This window comes from Uranotaenia lowii, chromosome 3 (assembly GCF_029784155.1).
Source record: "Uranotaenia lowii strain MFRU-FL chromosome 3, ASM2978415v1, whole genome shotgun sequence".
NCBI lineage: Eukaryota > Metazoa > Arthropoda > Insecta > Diptera > Culicidae > Uranotaenia > Uranotaenia lowii.
The window spans coordinates 136,284,785-136,310,214 of NC_073693.1; the positions used below are offsets into that span (position 1 = coordinate 136,284,785).

General features: G+C 40.1%; 2 protein-coding genes across 5 annotated transcripts; one reads left to right on the top strand and one right to left on the bottom strand.

Moving 5' to 3' along the window:
- The first annotated feature begins 850 nt into the window (after positions 1–850).
- LOC129751533 (ubiquitin-conjugating enzyme E2 variant 1) lies at positions 851–25,233 on the top strand. 2 transcript variants are annotated; one of them, XM_055747085.1, is made up of 6 exons: positions 851–1,031; positions 1,215–1,327; positions 1,389–1,581; positions 24,034–24,176; positions 24,242–24,367; positions 24,432–25,233. In XM_055747085.1, exons 3-6 carry the CDS (start codon positions 1,566–1,568, stop codon positions 24,570–24,572), a joined length of 426 nt encoding a protein of 141 aa, XP_055603060.1. In that variant the 5' UTR covers positions 851–1,031; positions 1,215–1,327; positions 1,389–1,565; the 3' UTR covers positions 24,573–25,233. The 2 variants fall into 2 exon arrangements, with proteins under 2 accessions (XP_055603060.1, XP_055603059.1); XM_055747084.1 differs by having other exon boundaries at positions 1,215–1,581.
- Positions 14,848–16,883, bottom strand: LOC129751532 (uncharacterized). Of its 3 annotated transcripts, none has more exons than XM_055747083.1 (2): positions 15,333–16,883; positions 14,848–14,939 (listed from the first exon to the last, which is right to left on the bottom strand). In XM_055747083.1, exons 1-2 carry the CDS (start codon positions 16,806–16,808, stop codon positions 14,934–14,936), a joined length of 1,482 nt encoding a protein of 493 aa, XP_055603058.1. In that variant the 5' UTR covers positions 16,809–16,883; the 3' UTR covers positions 14,848–14,933. The 3 variants fall into 3 exon arrangements, with proteins under 3 accessions (XP_055603058.1, XP_055603057.1, XP_055603056.1); XM_055747082.1 differs by lacking the exon at positions 14,848–14,939 and adding an exon at positions 15,011–15,207; XM_055747081.1 differs by lacking the exon at positions 14,848–14,939 and adding an exon at positions 15,011–15,241.
- Positions 25,234–25,430: the final 197 nt, after the last annotated feature.

Consider the following 25,430-nt stretch of genomic DNA (forward strand, 5'->3'; position numbering starts at 1 on the left):
AAAAATTCGAAAGGAAGATTTGTTTATTAAAATGCTTCAACATATTTTTAAAACCTTTTTTCGACACATTTTTTCTGGACCAATCTACTTTGAATTGAATATTCTGGGGCAGCGCTTCTACTTGAAACAAAAAATTCCATCGGATATCGAAATGTGGAAGCCTTTCCAAGTTTCCAACCGAAGAAGCCAAGCCTCTAAAGAATTCGAATGTGCCGAATCGATTGTCCGGAAGTTTCTTGTGTTATTTTGACCGGAAGCTGTAAACAAATGCACATACTTGTACGAGAACACTATTCAGGGACAGAAAAATCCAATATAGGAAAATTCTCCGGTAAACATATACCGAAAGAAAAGACTGAACTGTTAATGTGTTCTATTTTTACGATCTGATTTTCGAGGAATAAAAATAACGTCGGATATAGTTTAAGTTTTGAGTTTAAATCCATTAAATTCCAATATTTCTGTTTTCAGCTGGATTAACAAACAAAATGATTGACTTTTCAATATCTAAGCTTCGTTCAATCGTTAGTAAAAATCGGTTTCAACTGGTTTCTGTTAACTGATAGATGTTCAACGAGCCAATTTCTCAACACCTGATTTCCTTTTTAATTTTTTTTTTATCCCATAAGATTGAGCAGAGAACGTGTGCTAAAACGTGTGAATGAAAATTAAATGAGGACTCAAATGTTAGCTTTGCTTCTTCAGCGTGCAGAATTGGAAAATATATAAGGAATCAAAACAGGAATCGCAAAGTGTCAAAAACAGTGAGGTTAGGCGGTGTTCCGCGATGTCCGCTCTCTACAGCAACTCTTTCGCCAGAAGGCGAATATGAGAAACCAGAACGGAGAAAAAAAGTTTAGTCACGGACGGGCAAAAGGGAGGATTGGGAGGATTCGTTTTGGAGTTCTTCTTCTGTCAACTGGCAGCAGGTCATCGAATTTTCATTTCGGCTTCATTTTTTTTGCAAAGCCGAACACGGGTGGTGTTGTAAAAAACGTTAATTCTACGGTGAGCCGTTCGGGATACTTCCGGTAAGTGTTTGGTGTGGCACGGAAATGTAATTTTACGTGTGCCGAGATCAGCGGTTTGCCATTTCTAGCTAAAAGATTTCAAACGAGCGATTTTTTCTTTCGTCGGCTCAGTCTAAAATGATTGATACTGCAGCCGCATTTCTCCATTTTCATCGTCTGCTTTACTTTTCTGCTTCTCCGTAGAGTTTCTTTTGTGCTGCGGTTCGTTTCTAGCGACCACTGTGCTGCTATCCGTACCGAGAAATCGGGTGGATTAGACGAAAAATAAGCCAAACGGAACACGCACCGGGAGTGACGTGAGTGAAAAATTAAGACAAAAAAGACGAGACGAAGGTGAAAATTTTTCATCGTCCGTAGAATTTGCTTTTCCTCTGCTTCTTGTCTACGTGGGATTCGCGACTGTGCTCGGCGAGGAACAAAGCGACCAAACCGGAAACGGCATCGAGTTCCGGTACTGCGACTACTACTTAGCGCTGAGGGAGAATCGATCCGTCCGACACAGGAGCATCGGAACTATCTCTCAAATCGTCAATCATGTCCAGTGGTGTAGGTAAGTGTTAGGGAGTTTTCCTCCGTCTAAACAAAACATTCCGAAAAAAATATTCCAACAGTATTGGAACACCTCTGGTAATTTATTATGTAGGAACTATTATCCTTCGCACAAAGTTAGAAAATCAACATCCTCACCTATGACCCACGGCGCGTCCGTAAATTAATTTGTTGGGGTAATGCATCAGCCGATCGATTTTTTGGTAGGTGTCAAATCGCTTTCCAATGCTTTTGCATAGGTTTGTTTATTATTTACGAACGCCAGCATTGATAAAAAAAATACTTTGATAGAAAAGAATAATTTCATGGAAGGCCTCTTTACCAAATTGCAATTCATTTGGTTAACTCTAAGGGTCGCTCAACGACGCTCAAGTTTATATGGAAATTTGACATAATTTGTTTTAGAGAAACTCCAAAATTCGATTTTTGGGTCTAACATTTGAGTATCATCCACTCGGCAAAATGAAACTTTGTAAGTAAACTTTATAAGTTTTTCACAGATTTCGAACTACGGCACATAAGTTATGAGAGGGGAAGAGGGATACGTCCACCGAAAGCTTAGCTAAGTTAAAAGGGGTGGTTAGTGATGCTATACAAGAATTTTTTTTGACAAACAAAAAACCGACGCCGAGATTTTATTAGGCGAAATATACAGATTACGTTGTGATAAACTGAATTTCGCTAACGGGAAAAATAACACAAAGATAACTTTTACTTAATTAGGGCTCGATCGAGCACTTTTTCGTAAAATTTCTACATAGGGGCCGTTCAGATACCACGTGGACAGAAAAATGAGATTTTTGACCCCCTACCCCCACCTCCGTGGACAAGCGTGGACATTTGGCAAACCCCTACCCCCCTCCCCGGATGTCCACGTGGACAGATTTGAAATAGTTTGTTGAATACCTATAATTTGACAGTTAGAAAACACCACTTTTTGCCTTTTTGTTATTGACATGGCTAATTTTTTTTTTTCTCAAACGAAACCCATCCCAGATTCATCTGTACGTCGAAGGCCTCCTAATCCATGGTGGGACAACCAGTGTTCTGAGCTTTATAAGGACAAATCAAAAGCATTCAAAGATTTTAGAAAACATGGAACTCTCGTCCTTTTCGAAAAATATGTTTCCCTTGAAAATCAGTTGAAAAAATTGATCAAAGGGAAGAAAAAGGCATATTGGAGGACTTTTATAGGTGGGTTGTCACGGGAAACATCCTTGAGTACCTTGTGGAGAGTGGCACGAAGCATGCGTAATCGATCATCAACAAATGAAAGTGAGGAATATTAACATAGATGGATATTCAACTTTGCACGGAAAGTCTGTCCTGATTCCACACCGAACCAAAAAATTATCCGGAATGTGTCCCAAGACAGGTGCCATCTGGATTCCAGCTTTTCAATGGTTGAGTTTTCACTTGCTCTCCTCTCTTGCAACAATTCAGCTCCAGGAATTGATAATATTAAATTTAACTTGTTGAAAAACCTTCCGGATGTCGCAAAATTTCGCTTGTTGAATTTATTTAATCGGTTCTTGGAGTATAACATTGTTCCTCAAGAGTGGAGACAAGTTAGAGTCATTGCTATCCAAAAGCCCGGAAAACCAGCGTCCGATCCGAATTCATACCGTCCGATAGCGATGTTGTCTTGTATACGCAAATTGATGGAGAAAATGATTTTGTTTCGTTTGGACAAATGGGTAGAAACAAATGGTCTCCTTTCAGATACTCAATTTGGGTTTCGAAGGGGCAAAGGAACAAACGATTGTCTTGCTTTGCTGTCTTCAGAGATACAAATGGCGTACGCAAAACGTGAGCAAATGGCTTCAGTGTTTCTTGACATAAAGGGAGCTTTTGATGCAGTCTCAATAGAGGTGTTGTCAGACAAGTTGCACTCCCGAGGTCTGCCTCCTTTATTGAACAACATCTTATACAGCTTGCTTTGTGAGAAACATTTGAACTTTGCTCACGGAGATATTGCAGTTAGAAGAACCTCTTACATGGGCCTCCCACAGGGTTCATGTTTGAGTCCACTTTTGTACAACTTTTACGTAAGTGACATCGACAGTTGTCTCTCTGAAGGCTGCACCCTAAGACAACTTGCAGATGATGGCGTAGTGTCTGTCACAGGATCAACTGAGTCTCTTCTGCACAGACCTTTACAAGATACTTTAGACAGATTGTCAACCTGGGCTTTGGGGCTTGGGATTGAGTTTTCTCCACAGAAAACGGAAATGGTTGTTTTCTCTAAGAAACGTAGACCTGCTCAACCTAAGCTTCAACTTCTAGGCAGAACGGTCACTCAATCGAGGTGTTTTAAGTATCTTGGGGTTTGGTTTGATTCCAAGTGTACCTGGAGGGCCCATATTGAGTATCTGAAAGGAAAATGCCAACAAAGAATAAATTTTCTCCGATCAATCACTGGCACCTGGTGGGGAGCTCATCCAGAAGATCTTTTAAAATTGTATCGAACAACAATTCTCTCAGTGATGGAATATGGTAGCTTCTGTTTTCAGTCAGCTGCCAAATCTCACCTCATCAAACTCGAGCGTATCCAGTACCGTTGTCTCCGCATCGCCTTGGGCTGTATGCCCTCAACGCATAACATGAGTCTGGAAGTTTTGGCAGGCATACTCCCTCTGAAAGATCGATTCAATTTACTATCACTCCGGTTCCTCATCAGGTGTGAGGTCATGAACCCATTGGTGATTGTGAATTTTGAAAGGTTACTTGAGCAAAATCTTCAAACTAGATGTATGTCTATATACCATGTCCTCATGTCAATGCAGGTAAACCCTTCTTCGTAGTCTCCAACTAGTGTTTTCATCCCAGACTACGATAATTCTTCTGTCCAGTTTGATTTGTCTATGCAGCAGGAAATTCGTGGAATCCCGGATCCGCATCGTCCACTTCTGATTCCAAGAATTTTCGAAGCTAAATATAGACACGTCGATGCTGATAAAATGTACTTTACCGATGGATCACTTACAGAGGAATCAACAGGATTTGGAGTGTTCAACGAAATATCTAGCGCCTCTCACAGTCTCCAGTCACCATGCTCTGTATATGTAGCGGAGCTAGCAGCTATTCACTGGGCTTTGGGCAGCGTCGCTTCACGGGCAGTTGGACACTACTATATTGTTACGGATAGTCTGAGCTCTGTTGAAGCAATTCATTCGATAAAATCGGGAAAGCACTCGCCGTACTTCCTCGAGAAGATACGAAATAATTTGAGTGCTTTATCAAAACGTCGCTTTACCATCACCTTTGTTTGGGTTCCCTCTCATTGCTCGATAGTGGGCAATGAGAAGGCAGACTCTCTGGCAAAGGTGGGGGCGATGGAAGGCGACACGTATCAACGTGAAATCGTCTTCAACGAATTTTACTATCTGGTTCGAAGAAACTCTCTTGTTAACTGGCAGCGCAAATGGGACGAGGATGAGGATGGTCGGTGGTTCCACTCGATTATCCCAAAGGTAAGCCTTAAACCCTGGTTCAATAGATTGGACCTGAGTCGGGATTTTATTCGTATATTTTCCCGTCTCATGTCCAATCATTGTTCCTTAGACGCGGTACTCTATCGTTTTGACATTGCTGGCAGCAATTTGTGTGGTTGCGGCCAAGGTTACCATGACATCGAGCATATTGTTTGGTCGTGTGAGGTCCATCTTGTCGCTAGAACGAATTTTATAGACTCCCTTAGGGCCCGAGGAAAACCACCCTATGTTCCAGTGAGAGATGCGCTGGCCGTGATAGATTTGGACTACATATTCGAGATATATCTTTTTAAAAGCTATTGATCTTCGTCTATAATTCTTTTTATTTTCATATTTCCCTATATCTATCATCTTTTCTATTCTAATAAAAAGTGATGAACTAGATTTAAGCACAAATTTGTAAACCAACAAAAACAGCACGAAAATTATAAACAGCACGAAATCTTTATTTTGTACATCAATAGTGCATTTTTGAGAGGGTGTTCCCAGTGAACAAATAGACTTTTATAGTAATGCATTGTTGTGTTTTTGTAATTTCTTTATTTTAAACGGCTTATAACTTGAGGCCGAACTCGTTTTGTATGTTTACAATTGTTTGCTTAGGTCTAGACCGTCACTTTTTGAAGAAAACATGAAATAGACAGGGAAATATAAAATGAAAGAATTATAGTCGAATATCTATTGCTTTTAGAAAAAGGTATATTTCGAACATGTAATCAATGTCTATCGGAACACGTACATCTCTTACTGGGGTGCAGAGTGGTTGTGCGCGGATATTTGGGACGAACTTTTCCGTACCCTTCCGCTTGTTTTCAACACCGAACCCAGTGTTTGGCGGTATAATATTTTGGCGGTTTACCATTTGGCAAACGGACCTAAAACGCGGCATGACTATTGGCGGTTTACCATTTGGCAAGTGGCCTAGTTTGGCGGTGTCATTTTTCGCGGTATGAGTCTTTTCGCGGTTTGTCTTTTTGGTAATATGCAACATTTAGCGGTAAGATATTTGCTCAGAAATAAGGAGTGTATCGAAAATAAGTTATAAACACATTTTTTTTTCATTGTATTGATTTTACTGATGATTCAAACAAAGAAAAAGTTCGGAAGTGTTTTAAAAAGGTTATTCTTACAGTTTATAAAAAAATACAAGTAAAAAAGTAATTATTGGTATTATTCTCGGACTTTCGACTTGACGCGTTTCATTAGGTTGTACAGCTGATTGATCACACTTCTTGGCCGCAGCATTCCAATTTTTTTTGAAAACCGCCATGGTCCTGTTGGCTTTACCATCCTTCTTGAAAACTCTCTTGACGATAGCCCAATATCGTTCTATGGGGCGAAGCTGGGGGCAGTTTGATAGATTAATATCTTTCTCAACGAAATCTACATAGTTATCCTCAAACCATCTAAGAGTGGATTTAACGTAGTGGGCTGACGCCAAATCCGGCCAGAACATTGGTGGAGTCGTATGTTTCTTATATAGTGGCAGCAACCTTTTCTGCAAACACTCCTTTTGGTAGATATCGGCATTTATTGTTCCTTTTGTAAAGAAACTCGCCGACTTCAATCCGCAGGAGCAGATTGCCTGCCACACAAGCACTTTCTGGCCAAATTATTCCACCTCAATCGACTTCTCGTGGTCACTCACATCCTCCCCAATAGCTGCAGTGTAGAATTGTGATCCAGGAAGAGTACTGGAATCCTCTTTTACATAAGTTTCATCGTCCATGAGAATGCACGCATCTGGCTTCTGCAAAATCCGATGATACAGCTTCCGGGCCCTGTTTTGGCTCGTAATTTTTGTTCAGCCGTTTGTTTGGAAACTTTCTGCTTCTTGTATGTCTTCAGGTTGTTCCGCTTCTTGATCCGCTGTACCATTTCGATCGATGTTCCAGTTTTTTTTCGCCAAGTCCCGTATGAACATCGATCGATTCCGGTTGATGAGGTTGATTACCTTACGGTCCAGATTTGGGTCAGATGGTCCTGGTTTTCTGCCTCTTCCTGGCGAATCATCGAACGTATAGTGCTCCCCGAACTTGTGGATGATGGATTTTACGCTCACCGGATGAATGCCGAAACGTTTCGCCACTCCATTCATCGAGATGCCCTTCTCTCGTATCCAAGTGTCCAACACATGAATTTTAACTTCTTTTTTAATTCGCGACATTTTGGATGAAACGAATGTTTCAAACGTAAACAAAGCGCTGGTTTACTCTTGACAGATCAAAATGCTACATAAAGGTGGGCACCAGGGGTGTCAGGTGTCCTGATTTATCAGGATTTGTCCTGATTTTCGAGAGGCCGTCCTGATTTTTCAAAAACGCTTGAATTGTCCTGATTTTTGAAAAATGGCCCATGAAATGTCCTGATTTGTCCTGATTTTTGAAAAAATATCCAAATCATAACTAAATTTATTATTAAATGATGAGAACATCAAACAAATCCTAAACAAAATAGTTTAACCGGTTAAACCAATGAGATTCTTTGATTCAAATGACATTTAAATGAGGTTTTCCGATACTAACTGCAGGCCAGCCAAGGTTATTCTCGCATCAGTTGCATAATTCGAGGCGTCTTGAGCACCTATATTTCACCTTTAGTTATGCAATCTAAACAGAACTGCATTTTGTTTTCATTAATTTGGTGGTGTCCTGAAAAATCCTGATTTTTTCTTCGCTGTGTCCTGATTTTTGACAAAACGACCTGGCACCTCTGGTGGGCACAGTTGTGCGCGTTCACGCGTTATACCGTATTTTTTTTCACCTGGAGGCAAACTAGAGGCAACCTAGGTTCGCTCTAACTGCTGTCATCGTGCTCATTTATTGCTCGAGAGGCAACCTAGGTTCGCTCGAAAAAGGGACGGAGTCGCCCTGAGAAAAAAGTCAGTTTTGCGAGAAGTTCACCAATACTCTCAACGTTGTTGTCAAAACATTAAACAGCTGTTTTTGGCTGAAAACAAAACAGTTGAAATAATGAACGGGCAAATGATTATTGCCGCGATTTTGAACCTCTCAGCCAAGCAAAATCGTACTATCTGCAGTCCAGTGCAATCCGGACACGAAAAACGGCAATCCGGACACGAAAAACGGCAATCCGGATGTGAAGAACCGAATGAAGGAATCCAGAAGGGAGGACAAAATGACAGCTGCATGTAAACATTGCGCTCGTTCTCACGCACACCTACGTATGGAATAACTCGAAACCCGAAACTTGCTTTTTTATTCTGACGGTTCCACAGCCAAATCCGGAATCAAAAAAAAATACGCCATTAGTAAGTAGAAGGCTCAAATATGTTTAGTTAATTTTCGATACACTCCTTATCAGGGATGCCAGGTGGTTTCGTCAAAAATCAGGACAACGCGAAGTTAAAAATCAGGATTTTTCAGGACACCATTTGATTCATGAAAATAATTAGGATTTCTGCTTAAATTGCATAAATAAAGGCACAATACAGGTGCTGTAAACGCCTTAATTTATGCAACAACAGTGTGCAGCTTGTTTGCTGGCATGTAGTTCATATCAAAAAACACCATTCAAATATCATCTGAATCGAAGATTACCATCAATTAAATGGGTTTATCTATTTTATAACATATTTTTTCGATTTTATCATAGTATAACTACGAATTCGACCATATTAAGGAATTTTTCATGAAAATCAGGACAAATCAGGACATTTCAGAGACAAACTTTCAAAAATCAGGACAACTCGACCGTTTTTGAAAAATCAGGACGGTCTCTCGAAAATCAGGACAAATCCTGATAAATCAGGACACCTGGCACCTCTGCTCCTTATACTGAGCAAGTGTTGTACCCGAATCTTTTTTTTTTGTTTCGAAACGTTAAGCGTAGGATCATACATCATTCTAGTTCGAACGTGCAGCGTGAGGAGGCGGGCTCTTAGTTCTGATCTATGTTTCTGAAACGGCCCCGTGTTTCTAGGTTTACCCAAAGCTACGGACAATCCCCTAGCTCGGTCCGCAACGCGAAGCCTAAGGATCATACATCATTCTAGTTCGAACGCGCAACGTGAGGAGGCGGCCTCTTAGTTCTGATCTATGTTTCTGAGACGGCCCCTCAAAGATCCAGGAAGGTCACGAATTTCTAGCATTTTTATTTCCAAATTGAGCATTGCACTGAGAAATCTTTTGCAGAAAATATTAAATTTAATTAATACTAACCAAAAAAATTTTCAGAATCGTGAGTTTTTTGTGTTTATTCCGATTATTATCAATATTACAAATAATGATTATTATATTTAATGCATGGTGATTGTTGGCGTTTATTCGGTGGGTTAGCTGCTATCCGTGGGGTGACGTCAAAGTGATAAGTGCCAAACGTTGATCATACGGCCATAGATTCAGAAAGAGCAATAACACGTAGCTGGAGGTTTTTTTTTGTAGTTTTGCTTTGTTTCATACTGTTTAAAATTTACTTGATAAATACGCTTGAGGGATTGTTTTTTATTAATGTTTGATTTTAAAAAGTTTGTAATCGTGTTAAGAAACAACATACCCATTCAAAAATTCTTAATTCTCAAACTACAAACCAAAATCACAAATTTTCTTCGCAATGAGTTCATATTCTTTATTACAATGACGATATGCTATTCATGATTTTAACCTTAGAAGTGAATAAATGTTGTTGCTTATTTTCAAGGTTTTCGGATATATCAACTTATCAAGTATGAATTTTGTATGAAAATAAGATATGCGATTCGAATATTTTCTGTAAAGAAACGTATCTTATAATCTAAAAAAAACACAGAATCTAGTTCTACACTTTCGCGGTTTTATTTTTTCATCTATTTTGAAGAATTTTTCGTTTTAGTTTCTCATTAATCTCCATTTTAGACTCTTTTTGATCTTAAATCTGGAATTTTAAATGACTGTTATTATCGCAGGTAAAAAAGCAGCGTAAATCGTAGCTTCTGGACGTTGACCAATTCCAGTATATCGATTGCAATTTTTCTGCCCGGGAATCCATATCGGCTGTTATTTTCCGATATTCTGCTGTCACTGCTGGCCAATTCCTTGGTTTGCCTCAACTGTGTTAACTGATCGCTGTAGCTTAAATTAGTCGGAGTTAGTTTTTGAATTTCAGTTCCGAATCCGAGAAATCCGAAACCCGATCCGAGTTTAAAGTACCTGCACGCTTCCGGCGCATGTTTCATTTGGTGGTGGTGCTTTTTCCACTATCAGCGCTAATGCCAGACCCGAATACGAAAATAAGGCTAATGCCTCTGGTCACAATTGTGGCTGAGGAACTGGGCGTGTGATGATGTTTTCTTCAGCCAGAATTAGATCTACTGCTGCTGCTGTTGATGTGGGGAAGGTGGGCATTTTTTGGCCGGATGGTGACGTTTTTTCTTTTACCTGCTGCGTACTTTTCCAAGCTGTACAGGGTAGAAAAAATAAGAATTTTTGCTAAACCAAACCGATTTCCACTTACCTTCATCGCTCACGTTGCTGTTTCCTTGAGGAACAAAGGGAACTCCACGACTTGTATACACTTCCAGTCCCTCCGCGAGCAAAATTTCGTTCACACACTTGAACGAATCGAAATTAAGCCTAGTCCACACTAGGCAACTTGGACTGCGATTTCGGTTGCCGAGACTTGTTTATGTTTACATCTTGGTTGCTGAAGGTCTCCCATACTTGTGGGGAGACTTGAGACGAGACGAGATGCAATTGTAAACAAAGTCAAGTCTCAGCAACCGAAATCGCAGTCCAAGTTGCCTAGTGTGGACTAGGCTTTAGAGCCAACACAATTGCTAAAATTATTAACAATTGTTTCCAAAATTATTTATAAAATATCTCTACGGCAATGAAATGTAAACAAACTTTACACGCTGAACGTCGTTTGTTTAACTCAGCATTAAAAGGTAGATTTTTTTCAGTGCATGTTTGCTCTCGCCCCTTTCTTGTGAGCAAATTTGATGATTTTATCGGTCCCGACGGCAACGGCCCTATTTTGCTCACCCATATAGTAACCCCCGGTGCGGTATCAGAGTGATGGTGGCGTGTGAGCATTTTCACTATACTCGCGATTGCTGCGGATGCCCTAAGGACATCCTCGTATTTCTGATCCATGTTTCTAGAACGGACCTTTGAACGTTTGAAACAGGCCGCGAAGTAATTCAGTTGCCAATTATCCATACCGCCAAAAAAAATCATTCACAAATTGGGAAACTGTGTAGTGTTACAAACTGCTGAAAGGCAAACTGCCAAAAGGGCCATTTGCCAAAAGTAGAAACCGCCAAGTTTTACAAACCGCCAAACTGGTTCATACGCGAAATGTCATACCGCCAAAATGAATACATGACCAAACGATATGCTCGATGCCGTGGTAACCTTGACCATAGCCACACAAATTGCTGCCAGCAATATTGTACGAATCTTGCAGAAGCGCCAGATGTTTCGGAGACTCGCAAACGCAAATCGGGCTTTTCTGATCCGGGGGTCGATGTCTTTCTTGGTACTACTATCAGGCGTAATCTGGCTGCCAAGATACTGGAAGCACTCCACTTTCTCAACCTATTGCCCAGCTACCACATTATTGGATAGATTTTCTGTGTTGATTTCCATCGACTTAATCTTTCCGACGTTGACTTTGAGATCTGCTGCCTTGGAGCTTTCGGTGAGGGCGTCGAGTTTGCTCTGTATGTCTTGTTGTCTTTGGGCGAGCAAAACAATAGCGTCAGTCAGGTCAAGGTCGTTCAGTTGCTCCATTGCCGAAGGATTCCACGGCAATCCTTGGTTTGGTCTACAGTCAATCGCTCCAGTCAAGATCTCATCCACACAGCTTGTTGCCGTCGGAGTGTAGTGTAAATTTTCTCATGGATCCTGTTTATGATCACTTTGCAGAGTACTTTGAGAGTTGTACCGATCAAAGTTATGCCTCGCCAGTTACCGCCCTCGGTCAGGTCTCCTTTCTTCGGGACCTTTACGAGGATACCCTGCATCCAGTCGGGCGGGAATGTTACAGTATCCCAGAAGTCAGCGATAAGACGGTGCAACATTTGTGCTGACAAGGCTTTGAGCATCTCAGCAGGAATGCAACCGATTCCAGGCGCTTTGTTGGGTTTCATGTCTTTGATTGATTTCCGTTTCTATTCCAGTCAGCGAGGGTGCTTCCGAGCTGACGCCATTAATGCGACTTACTGTTGGCGCTTCGAGCTCTGTTGGCCATCGCTATTTGTGACTTTGAAGAGTTGCTCAAAATGCTCAGTCCAACCCCAGTCCAAGTTTGAGCTGATCTATTCGATCTGTCAACAGTTGACCTGCTCGGTCTTTCAGCGGCATTCTTGCATTAGTCCTTGCACCACTGAGGCGGCGAGAAATGTCATAAAGTAATCGGATATCTCGAATGACGACGGCTCTTTCTCCCTCTTCGGCTAGAGAGTTTGTCCAGGCTCTCTTGTCTCGTCTACAAGCTCGTTTAATTGCCTTTTCCAGCTCCGCAAATCATAAGCGGGCGGCTGTTTTGGCTGACCCGGTACATGCCTGCTCAATTTCGACTTTCGCCTTTCTCCGATCATCGACAATCCTCCAAGTTTCATTCGACATCCATTCACTTCTTCTTCCACAAACTTTACCGATAGTACCATGGCTCGTCGTGATAAAGGCATTCTTGATTCTTCGACTGTTCCGTCTGTCGGCAATTCCGAGGCTCGGGATTCTAGCTGTTCAACGTATGCCCTATTCATTTCAGGATACTCCAACCGACGGACGTCGTATCGACATACGACTTTCTGCTGGTCGATTGTAAACCGTTTTGCATAATGGGAAATTTTTGCATTGTTTATTAATTATGTGTATGTTGTTATCTGTCCCATCGATTGCTTCGATTGGACAAATCTCAACAATCCGGCGATGGACATCGCACCGCTTTTTCACTTCACACCGTACTATTAAGTTCGAAAAAATGCAATAGCCTTTGGCTTGCGAGGACCGATTACGAAAAGGGACCGACCTCGCTCGATGCTGGAGAGGAACTGGAAAAAACAGCGATTAAAAACCGTTGAACGGGGCCCAACGAGAATTCGGCATTCGTATGCTTTTCAAATTAACACGCAGAAAAATATACAAATTTATCAGCTAAATTACGCGCACGCTAGAAACTATTAAACCATTTATGTTTCAAAAATAACCATTTTTGACCTTTTCCCGGGAAATGCCATTTTATGAGTTCTCCATGAGAACTCATAAAATGACTTTTCGGGGAGAAGTAGAAATATGGTTATTTTTTAACTGTAAGGAAGATTACCGAAGAAATTGAAAAATGGTTATTTTTTAACCGTAAGAGCTGTTTTGTGCGATTTGTAAAATTGATTACAATTCTCGAAGGAATTTAGAAAAACGTCATTAGGATAATAATTTTATTTCTTGTACATAATACTTATAAACATAATACTTTTTAAGCAGCCGAATCAACTGGTAGCAAAAGTAAAATTCCCCCACGAGCGCTACCGGGATGGATGGATGGAAACGAGCTCTTGCGGGATGGCCAATACAATAATCACTAGTCTGCTATCCTTAACGGGGTGGGGGTGGAGGAGGCGGGTCTGGCGAATAATCTTTGACTCGCTGGTGATGTTTTTCATACATTCCGGCCCGTTCCAGCTCCTTCCGGATGGTGTGAAGCACAATTTCTTTTGTACTTCCATTGGCTGTGGCTGGTAACGATGGACCGGTGAGTGAGTCCTCGTCATGTTGAATGTTGTTGGTGTATCTGCCGTGCCTAAACCGGCGTCATCCAATCGGTACCCTGAAATTTTTTTGTTTATGATATTGGGATCGACAAGTTATTAGAAAAAATAACTTACCTTTCTCCATCTCCTACAAATCCTAAGTTTCCACGACTTCCAGAACCGATTTTTCTAGAAACTGGATGCTGTTCCGCGGAAGAACAAATTTTGCTTAATGGGCGTCCGGCTGCAATTACCGCTTTCAAAATGGCGATATCAAATTATTCAACCATTTTCTGGTTTATACTCGAAAACTACTAAAATGGTTAAAATTCTTTCTAGAAAAAATGTTGAAAAATAACCATATTGGCGGTTTTGAAGTAAATATTATAAAATGGTTATTTAAAAACCGTAAATGGTTATAAAAAAATGAGCGTGCGTCAACAGGGATAACAGGATTGTGTAGTTCTAACCCGAAACTTATCAATGCCGAAACTACGATCAAACCAACGTTGATTAGATTGTTCTAGTACGTTTTAACATAACAACCATATAGTAACTTGTGACCATTGTCAATATGGTCTTGACTGTAAATAGGAACGCATTGTACACTCAGCCGAAAAAGGAACGTTACATTTACCTGGATTTTCACGTAGCCGCTCGTTACGTGAATTTTTGCCTGGTTTACGTGAAGCACTTAGCAGTTAATAAAAAATCACTTGATCCTTACGTGAAATTCCCACAGTTGAGTGCTGTCAAAACAAAGACACATTCGATTTACGTGAGAATCCAGTGATCAGCCAAGTACTGAGGGATTTGGTGCATTTTATGTGATGATCACTGTCGTACTTTTCCAAATTTTTTCATCCCTTTCAAAAATGCGCGACCGTTGATCCCAAGTTTCGTTAACAGACTGACACTTAATCGGCTATCTTCTTCTCTTGTTGCTCTTTCGTTAAATCTCGTTCTAACTTACTGAACGAAGGTTTACACGATACACAGCTTTTAGTCATTCTTTGGAATTATGTTCATATCAGCTGGCATTATACTCATAATTCATACATATTCATTTTTTTTTTTTTTTTAACAATTCTTTATTTGAAACGGCTCATACCTTCAGGCTTTAAGGAGCCAAAATCGATTTTGGTTGTTTACAATTGATTTCTTAACTTAACACTTTGTGAGAGGAGAAAGGAAGATAGAAAGGGAAATATGAAAATAAAAAAGAAATTATAAACGAAGATCGATAGCTTTTAGAAAAAGGTAGATTTCTAACATATAGTCCAAATCTAGCACAGCTAGTACATCTCTCACTGGAACATTAGGTGGTTTTCCTCGGGCCCTAAGGGAGTCTATTAAATTCGTTCTGGCGACAAGATGGACCTCACACGACCAAACAATATGCTCGATGTCATGGTAACCTTGGCCGCAACTACACAAATTGCTGCCAGCAATGTCAAAACGATAGAGTACCGCGTCTAAGGAACAATGATTGGACATGAGACGGGAAAATATACGAATAAAATCCCGACTCAGGTCCAATCTATTAAACCAGGGTTTAAGGCTTACCTTTGGGATAATCGAGTGGAGCCACCGACCATCCTCATCCTCGTCCCATTTGCGCTGCCAGTTGACAAGAGAGTTCCCTCGTACCAAGAAGTAGAATTCGTTGAAGACGATTTCACGTGGATACGTGTCGCCTTCCGTCGCCCCCACCTTTGCCAGAGAGTCTGCCTTCTCATTGCCCACTATCGAGCAATGAGAGGGAACCCAAACAAAGGTGATTGAAAAGCGACGTCTTGTTAAAGCACTCAAAATATCCCGTATCTTCTCTAGGAAGAACGGCGAGTGCTTTCCCGGTCGTATTGAGTGTATTGCGTCAACTGAGCTTAGACTATCCGTTACAATGTAGTAGTGCCCAACAGGCCGTGAGGCGATGCTCTCCAAGGCCCAGTGAATAGCAGCTAACTCTGCTATATATACAGAGCATGGTGACTGGAGGTTATAAGAGGCGCTAGTTGTTTCGTTGAAAACTCCAAATCCCGTTGATTCCTCAATTAGAGACCCATCGGTAAAGTAAATTTTGTCAGCATCGACGTGTCTATATTTAGCTTCGAAAATTTTTGGAATCAGAAGTGGGCGATGCGAATCCGGGATTCCACGAATATCCTGCTGCATAGACAAATCAAACTGGACAGAAGAATTATCGTAGTCTGGGCTGAAAACACGAGTTGGAGAGTACGAAGAAGGGTTTACCTGCATTGACATGAGGACATGGTATATAGACATAAATCTGGTATGAAGATTTTGCTCTAGTAACCTTTCAAAATTAACGATCACCAATGGGTTCATGACCTCACACCTGATGAGGAACCGAAGTGATAGTAGATTGTATCGATCTTTCAAAGGGAGTATTCCTGCCAAAACTTCAAGACTCATGTTGTGCGTTGAGGGCATACAGCCCAAAGCGATGCGAAGACAACGGTATTGGATACGCTCGAGTTTGATGAGGTGAGTTTTGGCAGCCGACTGGAAACAGAAGCTACCATATTCCATCACTGAAAGAATAGTTGTTCGATACAATTTTAAAAGATCTTCTGGATGGGCTCCCCACCAGGTGCCAGTGATTGATCGGAGAAAATTGATTCTCTGTTGGCATTTTCCTTTCAGATACTCAATGTGTGCTCTCCAGGTACATTTGGAATCAAACCAAACCCCAAGATACTTAAAACACCTCGATTGAGTGATCGTTCTGCCAAGAAATTGGAGCTGTGGTTGAGCTGGTCTATGTTTTTTAGAGAAAACTACTAACTCCGTTTTCTCTGGAGAGAACTCGATCCCAAGCCCCAAAGCCCAGGAAGACAATCTGTCTAAAGTATCTTGTAAAGGTCTGTGCAGATGTAACTCAGTATCACCTGTTACAGATACTACGCCATCATCTGCAAGTTGTCTTAAAGTGCAGCCTTCAGAGAGACAACTGTCGATGTCACTTACGTAAAAGTTGTACAAAAGTGGACTCAAGCATGAACCCTGCGGGAGGCCCATGTAAGAGGTTCTTCTAACTGCAATATCTCCGTGAGCAAAGTTCAGATGTTTCTCACAAAGCAAGCTGTATAAGATGTTGTTCAAAAGAGGAGGCAGACCCCGGGAGTGCAATTTGTCTGACAACACCTCTATTGAGACTACATCAAAAGCTCCCTTTATGTCTAGAAACACTGAAGCCATTTGCTCACGTTTTGCGTACGCCATTTGTATCTCTGAAGACAGCAGAGCAAGACAATCGTTTGTCCCTTTGCCCCTTCGAAACCCAAATTGAGTATCTGAAAGGAGGCCATTTGCTTCTACCCATTTATCCAAACGAAACAAAATCATTTTCTCCATCAATTTGCGTATACAAGACAACATCGCTATTGGACGGTACGAATTCGCATCGGACGCTGGTTTTCCGGGCTTTTGGATAGCGATAACTTTTACTTGTCTCCACTCTTGGGGAACAATGTTGTTCTCCAAGAATTGATTAAATAAATTCAACAAGCGAAATTTAGCGGCGTCCGGAAGGTTTTTCAACAAGTTGAATTTTATTTTATCAATTCCCGGAGCTGAATTGTTGCAAGAGAGGAGGGCAAGTGAAAATTCGACCATCGAAAAGCTGGAATCTAGACCACACCTATCCGAAGGCACGTTCCGGATTATTTTTTGCACAGGTGTAGAATCTGGACAGACTTTCCGTGCGAAGTTGAATATCCATCTATGTGTATATTCTTCACTTTCATTTGTAGATGATCGATTACGCATGCTTCGTGCAACTTTCCATAAGGTACTCAAGGATGTGTCCCGTGATAAACCACCCACAAAATTTCGCCAATACGCCTTTTTTTTCCCTTTGATTAATTTTTTGAACTGATTTTCAAGGGAAACATATGACTCAAAAAGGACGAGGGTTCCATGTTTTCGAAAATCTTTGAAAGCTTTTGATTTGTCCTTATAAAGCTTGGAACACTGCTGGTCCCACCATGGATTTGGAGGCCTTCGAAGAACAGATGCATCTGGGATGGGTTTTGTTTGAGCGGAAAGTGCACTTTCATGGATCAAACGTGAAAGAAAGTGGTACTCCTCCAAAGGAGGTAAAACATTCATAGAATCAATGGCATTTGTTATTTCGTCCGAGTACTTTTTCCAGTCGATGTGTCTTGTAAGGTCATATGCCATATTTGTTGAATTTGAAGTACTGGCCCCATTGGTGATTGTAATTTTGATTGGCAAGTGATCACTACCATTGGGATCAGAGATTACCTTCCACTGGCAATCCAATGATATTGAGTTTGAGCAGAGTGAGAGGTCAATTGCACTTTGTCTTGCAGGAGGTTTAGGTACCCGTGTTTTTTCACCCGTGTTCAAAATTGTTAAATTGAAACTGTCACAAATGTCATAGATAAGAGTAGAACGACTATCGTCAATTTGTTCTCCCCAGACAGTTCCATGTGAATTGAAATCACCCAGGATCAACCTTGGTTCAGGCAAAACTGAACACAGGTCCTCTAGGTGACTTCGATCCACTGCAACTCTATGAGGCCAGTACAAACTGACAACGCATAAGTCCTTACCTCTTATAGTTGTATGACAAGCAACAGCTTCAATTCCTCCTGATAAAGGGAGGTGGATTCTATAGAAGGAGTGGTGCTTATTGATCCCCAAAAGCACCCCTCCATAAGAATCGTTGCGATCCAAACGGATAATATTAAAATCGTGGAAGGAGATGTTTGATTGAGAAGAAAGCCATGTTTCGGAAAGGGCAAAAATATCGCAACTAGTTTCATGAAGAAGAAATTTGAACGGATCCAGTTTGGGGATTAAACTACGACAATTCCACTGTAGAACAGTGATATCTCCGACCTCTCGGCGTAAATTAGCCATCGAGAGAGATAAACATTGAAAGAAGGGGCCAAGTTTGCATCAATTGCTTCAAAAGTGTCTTTACAAAAGGAAGCATTGCACTAACAATGCTTTTCATGGATTCAGGTACGTTGAAAAACGAAAAAATTCCATTAAGGATGTCAGAAAACTTGAAAAGTCCCGGTTGAGGAGTTGATTCTGGTAAAACCGCATCAATAATGGGTGCGTTTGGAGTCACCGCTGCTGTTGATTTATTATGTGGTAAAAAGGTCGCTCGGAATCCAGGAGGAATTTGTTTCTTCTTTTCTGCAGAAAACGCTTTCTTGGTGATGTTGGTTAGAGGGTTGATTGTTGGGATTTTATTCGGAATCTTGGGGGTCTTGGTGTTTGTTTTAGCACGCTTTCGTGAGTTCGCTACAAAAATAAATGGATTCTCCTCATCTGTTGTATCCTCGTTATCAACTGGCAGCACCGTGAAAATGTTACTGGACTGCGGTTGAGTCGGAGGCGCCGCGCCCTTTAGTATAGCGGCATAGGAACGTTTTGAACGTTCCTTCAAAGAGCGCTTTTGACTATCCCAGCGGCTCTTAAATGCCTCGCACAAGGAGATGTCATGGGGTGAGCCCCCGCAATAGACACATTTCTGTTCTATTGCTGAGCACGCTCCTTCCCCATGAACCTCCCCGCATTTGGGGCAACGCTTCTTGCTGCAACAATGAGAAGCTGTATGCCCCAATTTAATGCAATTTTTGCATTCCATTGGGCGAGGCACGAAGAGCCGTACAGGAAGCCTCAAAACTCCGTCAATCAAGACGTAGTGAGGGAGGGCGGTACCCGCAAAGGTCACTCGAAATGAGGATGAAGGCGAGTACTTTTTAACTCCTTCCACGACGGTGGTAGTGTTGAGTTGGCGGCAATCCAAGATTTCGACCGAAGTCGAATCAAGGCTCTTAAATTTACCAACGCCGTGGGATTTAACGTACCCGGCCTCCAAACTCATTTCTGAGATCACGCCCTCTATCTCTACGTTTCGAGACGGAACGTAGACGTGGTACTCTAAGTTAATGAATTTGCTGGCAACAATTTCATTAGCGGATTTATGATTGTCCACGACAACGCGCAACTTATTTGGTCGCACCTTCGTTACGCAGGTTACGGAGGGCCACCTCGCCAGATCTTTAGTGATCTGCACTACATTGAGCTGTTTGCCGTTAGCTTTGGGCCGGATGAAAACCACCCATGGCCCAGAAAAAGACAAACCATCTGTGTAGGTTCGGAGTCGAGGAGCTACACTGTCAACTGTGGGTGATGAAGAATTATTAGACGTACGAGAATGATTAGCACTTGAGGGACCAGCATCATCTGAATCCTCCAAATGCTCTTCATTCTCGTACATGGCTTCCTCTTCGTCCACCGATGACGAGTTTAACCCCCCGCCTTCGTTCATATTTTTGCACGGGAACACGAATGTCGCCCGTGTTTAAAATATAACCGAAGCAATCAATGTTCAAAATATGTACAGGGAAAATAATAGATAATAGAATAGAGAAAAAATGAAAAAGAGACTTACAAAGGTTCTTGCACTTTTCAATTGCATGTATTGTATTGTTCAGCAACCACGTGGTCCTCTTTGGAAGAAGATGGCGACCTAGTTGATTTGCTGATAACGCTCTTGACGTAAACGATCGAACCACCGAGACGTCCTGTATCCTGCTACCCACGGCAAACAGCACCGGAACCAACGGCAACAGCTACCACGTTATCCACACTCGGGTTTGTCGGGGGAATAATTAACACTTCCCGATGGCGGCAACACTCGCACCGATGATAATGGCCAGATGAAATTCACGCAAATTTCGATTTCGTGTCTCTGGATTCCGGCAAACGATTTGGTCGGTAGAAAAAACAAACCACCACGTTCGGACCAACTGCACTGTCCGTTTCACTAAAGCAGCGAGTTAAAAAAGATACATATTCATTTTCATCATGAATATTTATTTTACTATAATCACTACATTACCCCTCGTCTCTACCCTCCAAATGCTTAGTTAAATTAAATTTATACTGAAATTTCTTCACGAAAAAACATTTTTTTTTGTGAGATTCTATTGTAGATTTTTATTTTTTTCACATTTCTGTTAGCTCTTTTTATTGTTTTTCTTGCAATCTCATCTTTAAATTTTTCTCTTCTCTTATTTTTATTTTCTACACGTGTTTTTACTATTTTGTTCACTTCTATTTTCGCTTTTTTTCACCGTTTTTCTTACTCTCCTTTTTTCATCTTCTTGATTATTTTTCTTAAGACTAATCTTTTTTTCGTGTCTCAAACTTTCTTTAGTGTTGCTTTTCTTTTTTTCTTATCATTTGTTTTCTTTCTATTTCACTTCTCAATCCTTTTATTTTCTTCTCTGTTCGAACTTTACCTGATTCTTTATTTTTTCATTTGTCTTGTGCTATCAATTTTAATTTTACTATTTCTTTTCAAACGCATGTTTGCGCTAGATGAATAATTTTTTTTTACTCTGTTCTCTCTTCTGTTATTTGAACTAGCTTTTAAAAATAAATTCATCTCGTTTCTACAAAGTCTCTCTTTTCCATGTTGCTTTTCTTGCCACTTCTCCTTATTTGTTTTCTTTCTGTTTTACTTCTCAGTTATTGTATTCATTTTCTTGTCCAATTTTCCTTCTCAATTAATTTATTCATTTCATTGTTCAATCATTACCTGTTTTTATATTTGTGTTGTACTTCAATATATAACTTTTCTACTTATTTTCCATCGCATGTTTTCACTTCTTGATATTTTTTTTAATCTGTTCTCTCTCCTGTTATTTAATTTTCTTTTCTGTTCTTCTTGCTCCGTTATTCGCTTTTAAACACTACTATTATCTCTAAGATTGGTTAACAGAATCTAGTATTGATTTTTCATTAGCCTAAGTATTTATCAATTTGTGTTTAAAAATTCTCATCGAAAAATAAAATCTTATCTCTAATATTCCGAGTCTTTCATCGGGAAAAAGAATTTTCAGTGAGCAATCATCTTGATATCCAGACTATATTACCTAAATATTAACCGAACTACTTATGTATCAATTTATTTGGTTAAAACTCTCTTTCTTTTCTGAGGCTTCCATAGGAAATAGATTCATCATATCAATATTCTGAATCGTTCAGAGTCTTCCGTATGAATATTATCCAAAATATCGATTATTGGTCATTCGAACTGTATATCAATCCATCAATTCTCATCTTAATTTTCTAAGCGTTTCTGTTTCTAAATGTTCTGAATTATTCTCAGTCATTTATCTGATATTTATCAAATACAATTATTCGGAACTTTCTTGGTAAAATAAGTTCCCATATTTCATATTACCAAATTCTTCATTGACTCAGCATCTTAATATCCTGATTCAGAGTCTTTCATCTGAATATCAACCTCTGTATTGATCACTACTGTCATTCGAATCTCTCGTAGAACCATAAATTCCCATCTTTAATTGTCCGAGGTATCATCGAATATTAACTTCACATTGAATCAATAGTTCTGAAAATCTTCGAGTCTTTCATCGGTATAACCCAAAACAATCATCGTGATATCAAAACTCATCCGAGTCTTTCATCGGAATATCGAATACAAATCCGAGTCTTTCACCGGGATAATCAAGTTGATCCGAGTCTGCCATCGGAATAATCACAACAATCCGAGTCTTTCATCGGAATATCAACAGTAATCCGAGTCTTACATCGGAAATACAAATAACGTTTCAAGTCTGCATCAAAACATCGAAATTTATCCGAGTCTTTCATCGGAAAACAAAAATCATCCGAGTCTTTCATCGGAGTATTCAAAAGATTCCGAGTCTTTCATCGGAATTGAAGAATTGGTCCACTTACCGAGTCTTTCATCGGAATATCAACAGTTACCCGAGTCTTGCATCGGGAATATGAATAATTTTTCGAGTCTTGCATCGAAACATCTATATTTATCCGAGTCTTTCATCGGAAAAATAATCATCCGAGTCTTTCATCGGAGTATCCAAACGGTTCCGAGTCTTTCATCGGAATTACAGAAATCCACTTACCAACTACGCCATTGTCGTACTTTTCCAAATTTTTTCATCCCTTTCAAAAATGCGCGACCGTTGATCCCAAGTTTCGTTAACAGACTGACACTTAATCGGCTATCTTCTTCTCTTGTTGCTCTTTCGTTAAATCTCGTTCTAACTTACTGAACGAAGGTTTACACGATACACAGCTTTTAGTCATTCTTTGGAATTATGTTCATATCAGCTGGCATTATACTCATAATTCATACATATTCATTTTCATCATGAATATTTATTTTACTATAATCACTACAATCACGTAAACCTGAATGGCTCATTCACGTAAAATCTGTGTGAAGGAATACCAGTTCTCAATATGGCGCGGATCCGACAGTTTGTGCATAAAGACGAAAAAAAACCTGAGTGATGGAGAAGCTGATATTCACTTCGTAAGTAATAAATAGAATTTTGATGTTTGGTTGCTATTAACATCTTTCTTTTTTTCAACAGGATTCGAAATTGAGGCAGCTGAGACGGACAAGCAACCGCCAAAGAAAAAATATCTACGAATTAGTGTTAACTGAATTAAGTGAATTGTTAAAAGTGGGAATTAAAATTGCATATGTTATGCAAGTGCAAGTGTTACAATATTTTGCCGAATAAAAAGTTTACTTTTGAAATCCAAACATTTTCATTTAAAACATCCGAAAAATCTCCCTACGTTAATATAACAATAAAATCTACGTGAATTGCACGTAGCAGAACGAATCCCTACCCACATTCGATCTACGTTGATCTCACATACAACTCATATGAAAATTACGTGAATTCTGCTTGCTGCGCGAGCTCTGTTTGCTACCTGAAATTCACGTAGGTTTCACGTGATTTTCATGGTGGCAAAAATCCATGTACATTTTCACGTAGCGTTCATGTAAAGAATTTTTTCGGTGTACTTTTAAGTTTAGGAAGTTTATTAAGCCTAGTCCACACTAGGCAACTCGGACTGCGATTTCGGTTGCTGAGACTTTGTTTTTGTTTACATTTGATGATGTCTCGTCTCAAGTCTCCCGACAGATATGGGAGACCTTCAGCAACCAAGATGTAAACATAAACAAGTCTCAGCAATCGGAATCGCAGTTCAAGTTGCCGAGTGTGGACTAGGCTTTAGTCCCAGGAAGAATGCCTCCTGCCAAATTCCTGGCGAAAAAAAAAATTAAGTTCAGTTCTCAATAAACCGTTGACCTGAAAAAAATCATACTTATATTTTTTTCGATAAGTACTTAAATTCATCGACATCATGACAAAATAAAATAATTTTAACGCTACATTCACAGTGGTACCGCGTAACTTCAGGCTCCTGGAAGAGCTTGAAGCCGGCCAGAAGGGTGTCGGAGATGGGACAATCTCCTGGGGGCTGGAGAACGATGACGATATGACTTTGACTCATTGGACTGGAATGATCATCGGTCCCCCTAGGGTTAGTTCGATTGAAATTTTTTTAACTTATTTCGAAACTAATATGTTTTGACTATTTACACACAGACGCCATATGAAAACCGGATGTATTCGTTGAAAATCGAGTGCGGCGACCGTTACCCAGACGAGCCGCCAACACTGAAGTTCATGTCGAAAATCAACATCAACTGCATCAATAGTCAAAATGGAGTGGTAAGTTGCGACCCTAGATGTTGAGTGAAGTATAGATTGATGAAATATTGCTCCGGGTTTTCAGGTTGATCATCGAATGGTTCCCGTGCTGAATAGATGGAATCGTGATTACACCATAAAGACAATTCTTCAGGAGATTCGTAGGATTATGACTCTAAAGGAAAATTTAAAGTTAACACAGCCACCGGAAGGCAGTTGCTTCTAGTGGCCTTAAGTTAAAATGAGAATTCGATTCATGATTAAGAAGAAAAAATCTGAAACAAAACAATACTGTGGGCTCGTAGTTCTTGCTCAGCACTCGTTTGGTTTTCTTTTTGCTAGTTCATCTCACTTTGATAATCGTTATCGGAGCCTTTCAGCGTTCATGCATGCGTGCTCGCTGCTCCAACTGCGTAAGCAAATAGCCTGTGGAAATTAAACAAAAAAAATAACAACAAAACTATTTCCTAAGATGTAAAATCTTCTACAGTGAGCGCTCCCATTGTTGCAACTCTGTTTTTGTGTTTCTAAATCCACCATTAAAAAAAAAAGATTAGATTAAACGAAGAGTTGCTGGCAAAATGAGTTTAAATAGCGGCTATAATCTTTGAGATAACTTTCCCTCATACACCCTCACTCATGCTCTTATAACCCTGGCAAGAATATATCTGTTAATTTGAAGTGAAAATATGGATGGAGAAAACATAAAAAAAATTGCTTTATAATTGTGACAGAAATTAAAAAGGCCCCTTAACCATTTAAAATTTGGGCTGGTTGATGAAATTAAATCGAATTAGTAATTACAGCCGATACCTAAAGGAAAGAAAGAAAAAAAAAAAACAATGGATACAATAAACAACAACCATTATTCTCTCGATTGCTTTCAATTTTGTGTTTTTATTTATTCGAAAGGATGAACAGCTACTAGCGGTGTTTCATGAGTTTCATTTTATGCGGTAGCTTCTTAGCTTCATAACCTACGTCCTGAGGCAGTGGTAGGTTTACGGTACCGATTCGTGATTATAGAGATCAATGGTAGTAGTTATCTTCTTTTACACCTGGTAGAGTAAATATAACCACAAGG

What these genes read in the sequence shown, in the direction of transcription:
- LOC129751532 (XM_055747081.1), bottom strand. Translation starts at nt 16,808, where the DNA reads ATGGGCCTCCCGCAGGGTTCATGCTTGAGTCCACTTTTGTACAACTTT. An exon ending in TCCACTCGATTATCCCAAAG is followed by an intron (nt 15,242 to 15,332) that starts GTAAGCCTTAAA and finishes ATTGTTCCTTAG; the next exon opens with ACGCGGTACTCTATCGTTTT.
- LOC129751533 (XM_055747084.1), top strand. An exon ending in TGATCATCGGTCCCCCTAGG is followed by an intron (nt 24,177 to 24,241) that starts GTTAGTTCGATT and finishes ATTTACACACAG; the next exon opens with ACGCCATATGAAAACCGGAT. An exon ending in TCAATAGTCAAAATGGAGTG is followed by an intron (nt 24,368 to 24,431) that starts GTAAGTTGCGAC and finishes CCGGGTTTTCAG; the next exon opens with GTTGATCATCGAATGGTTCC.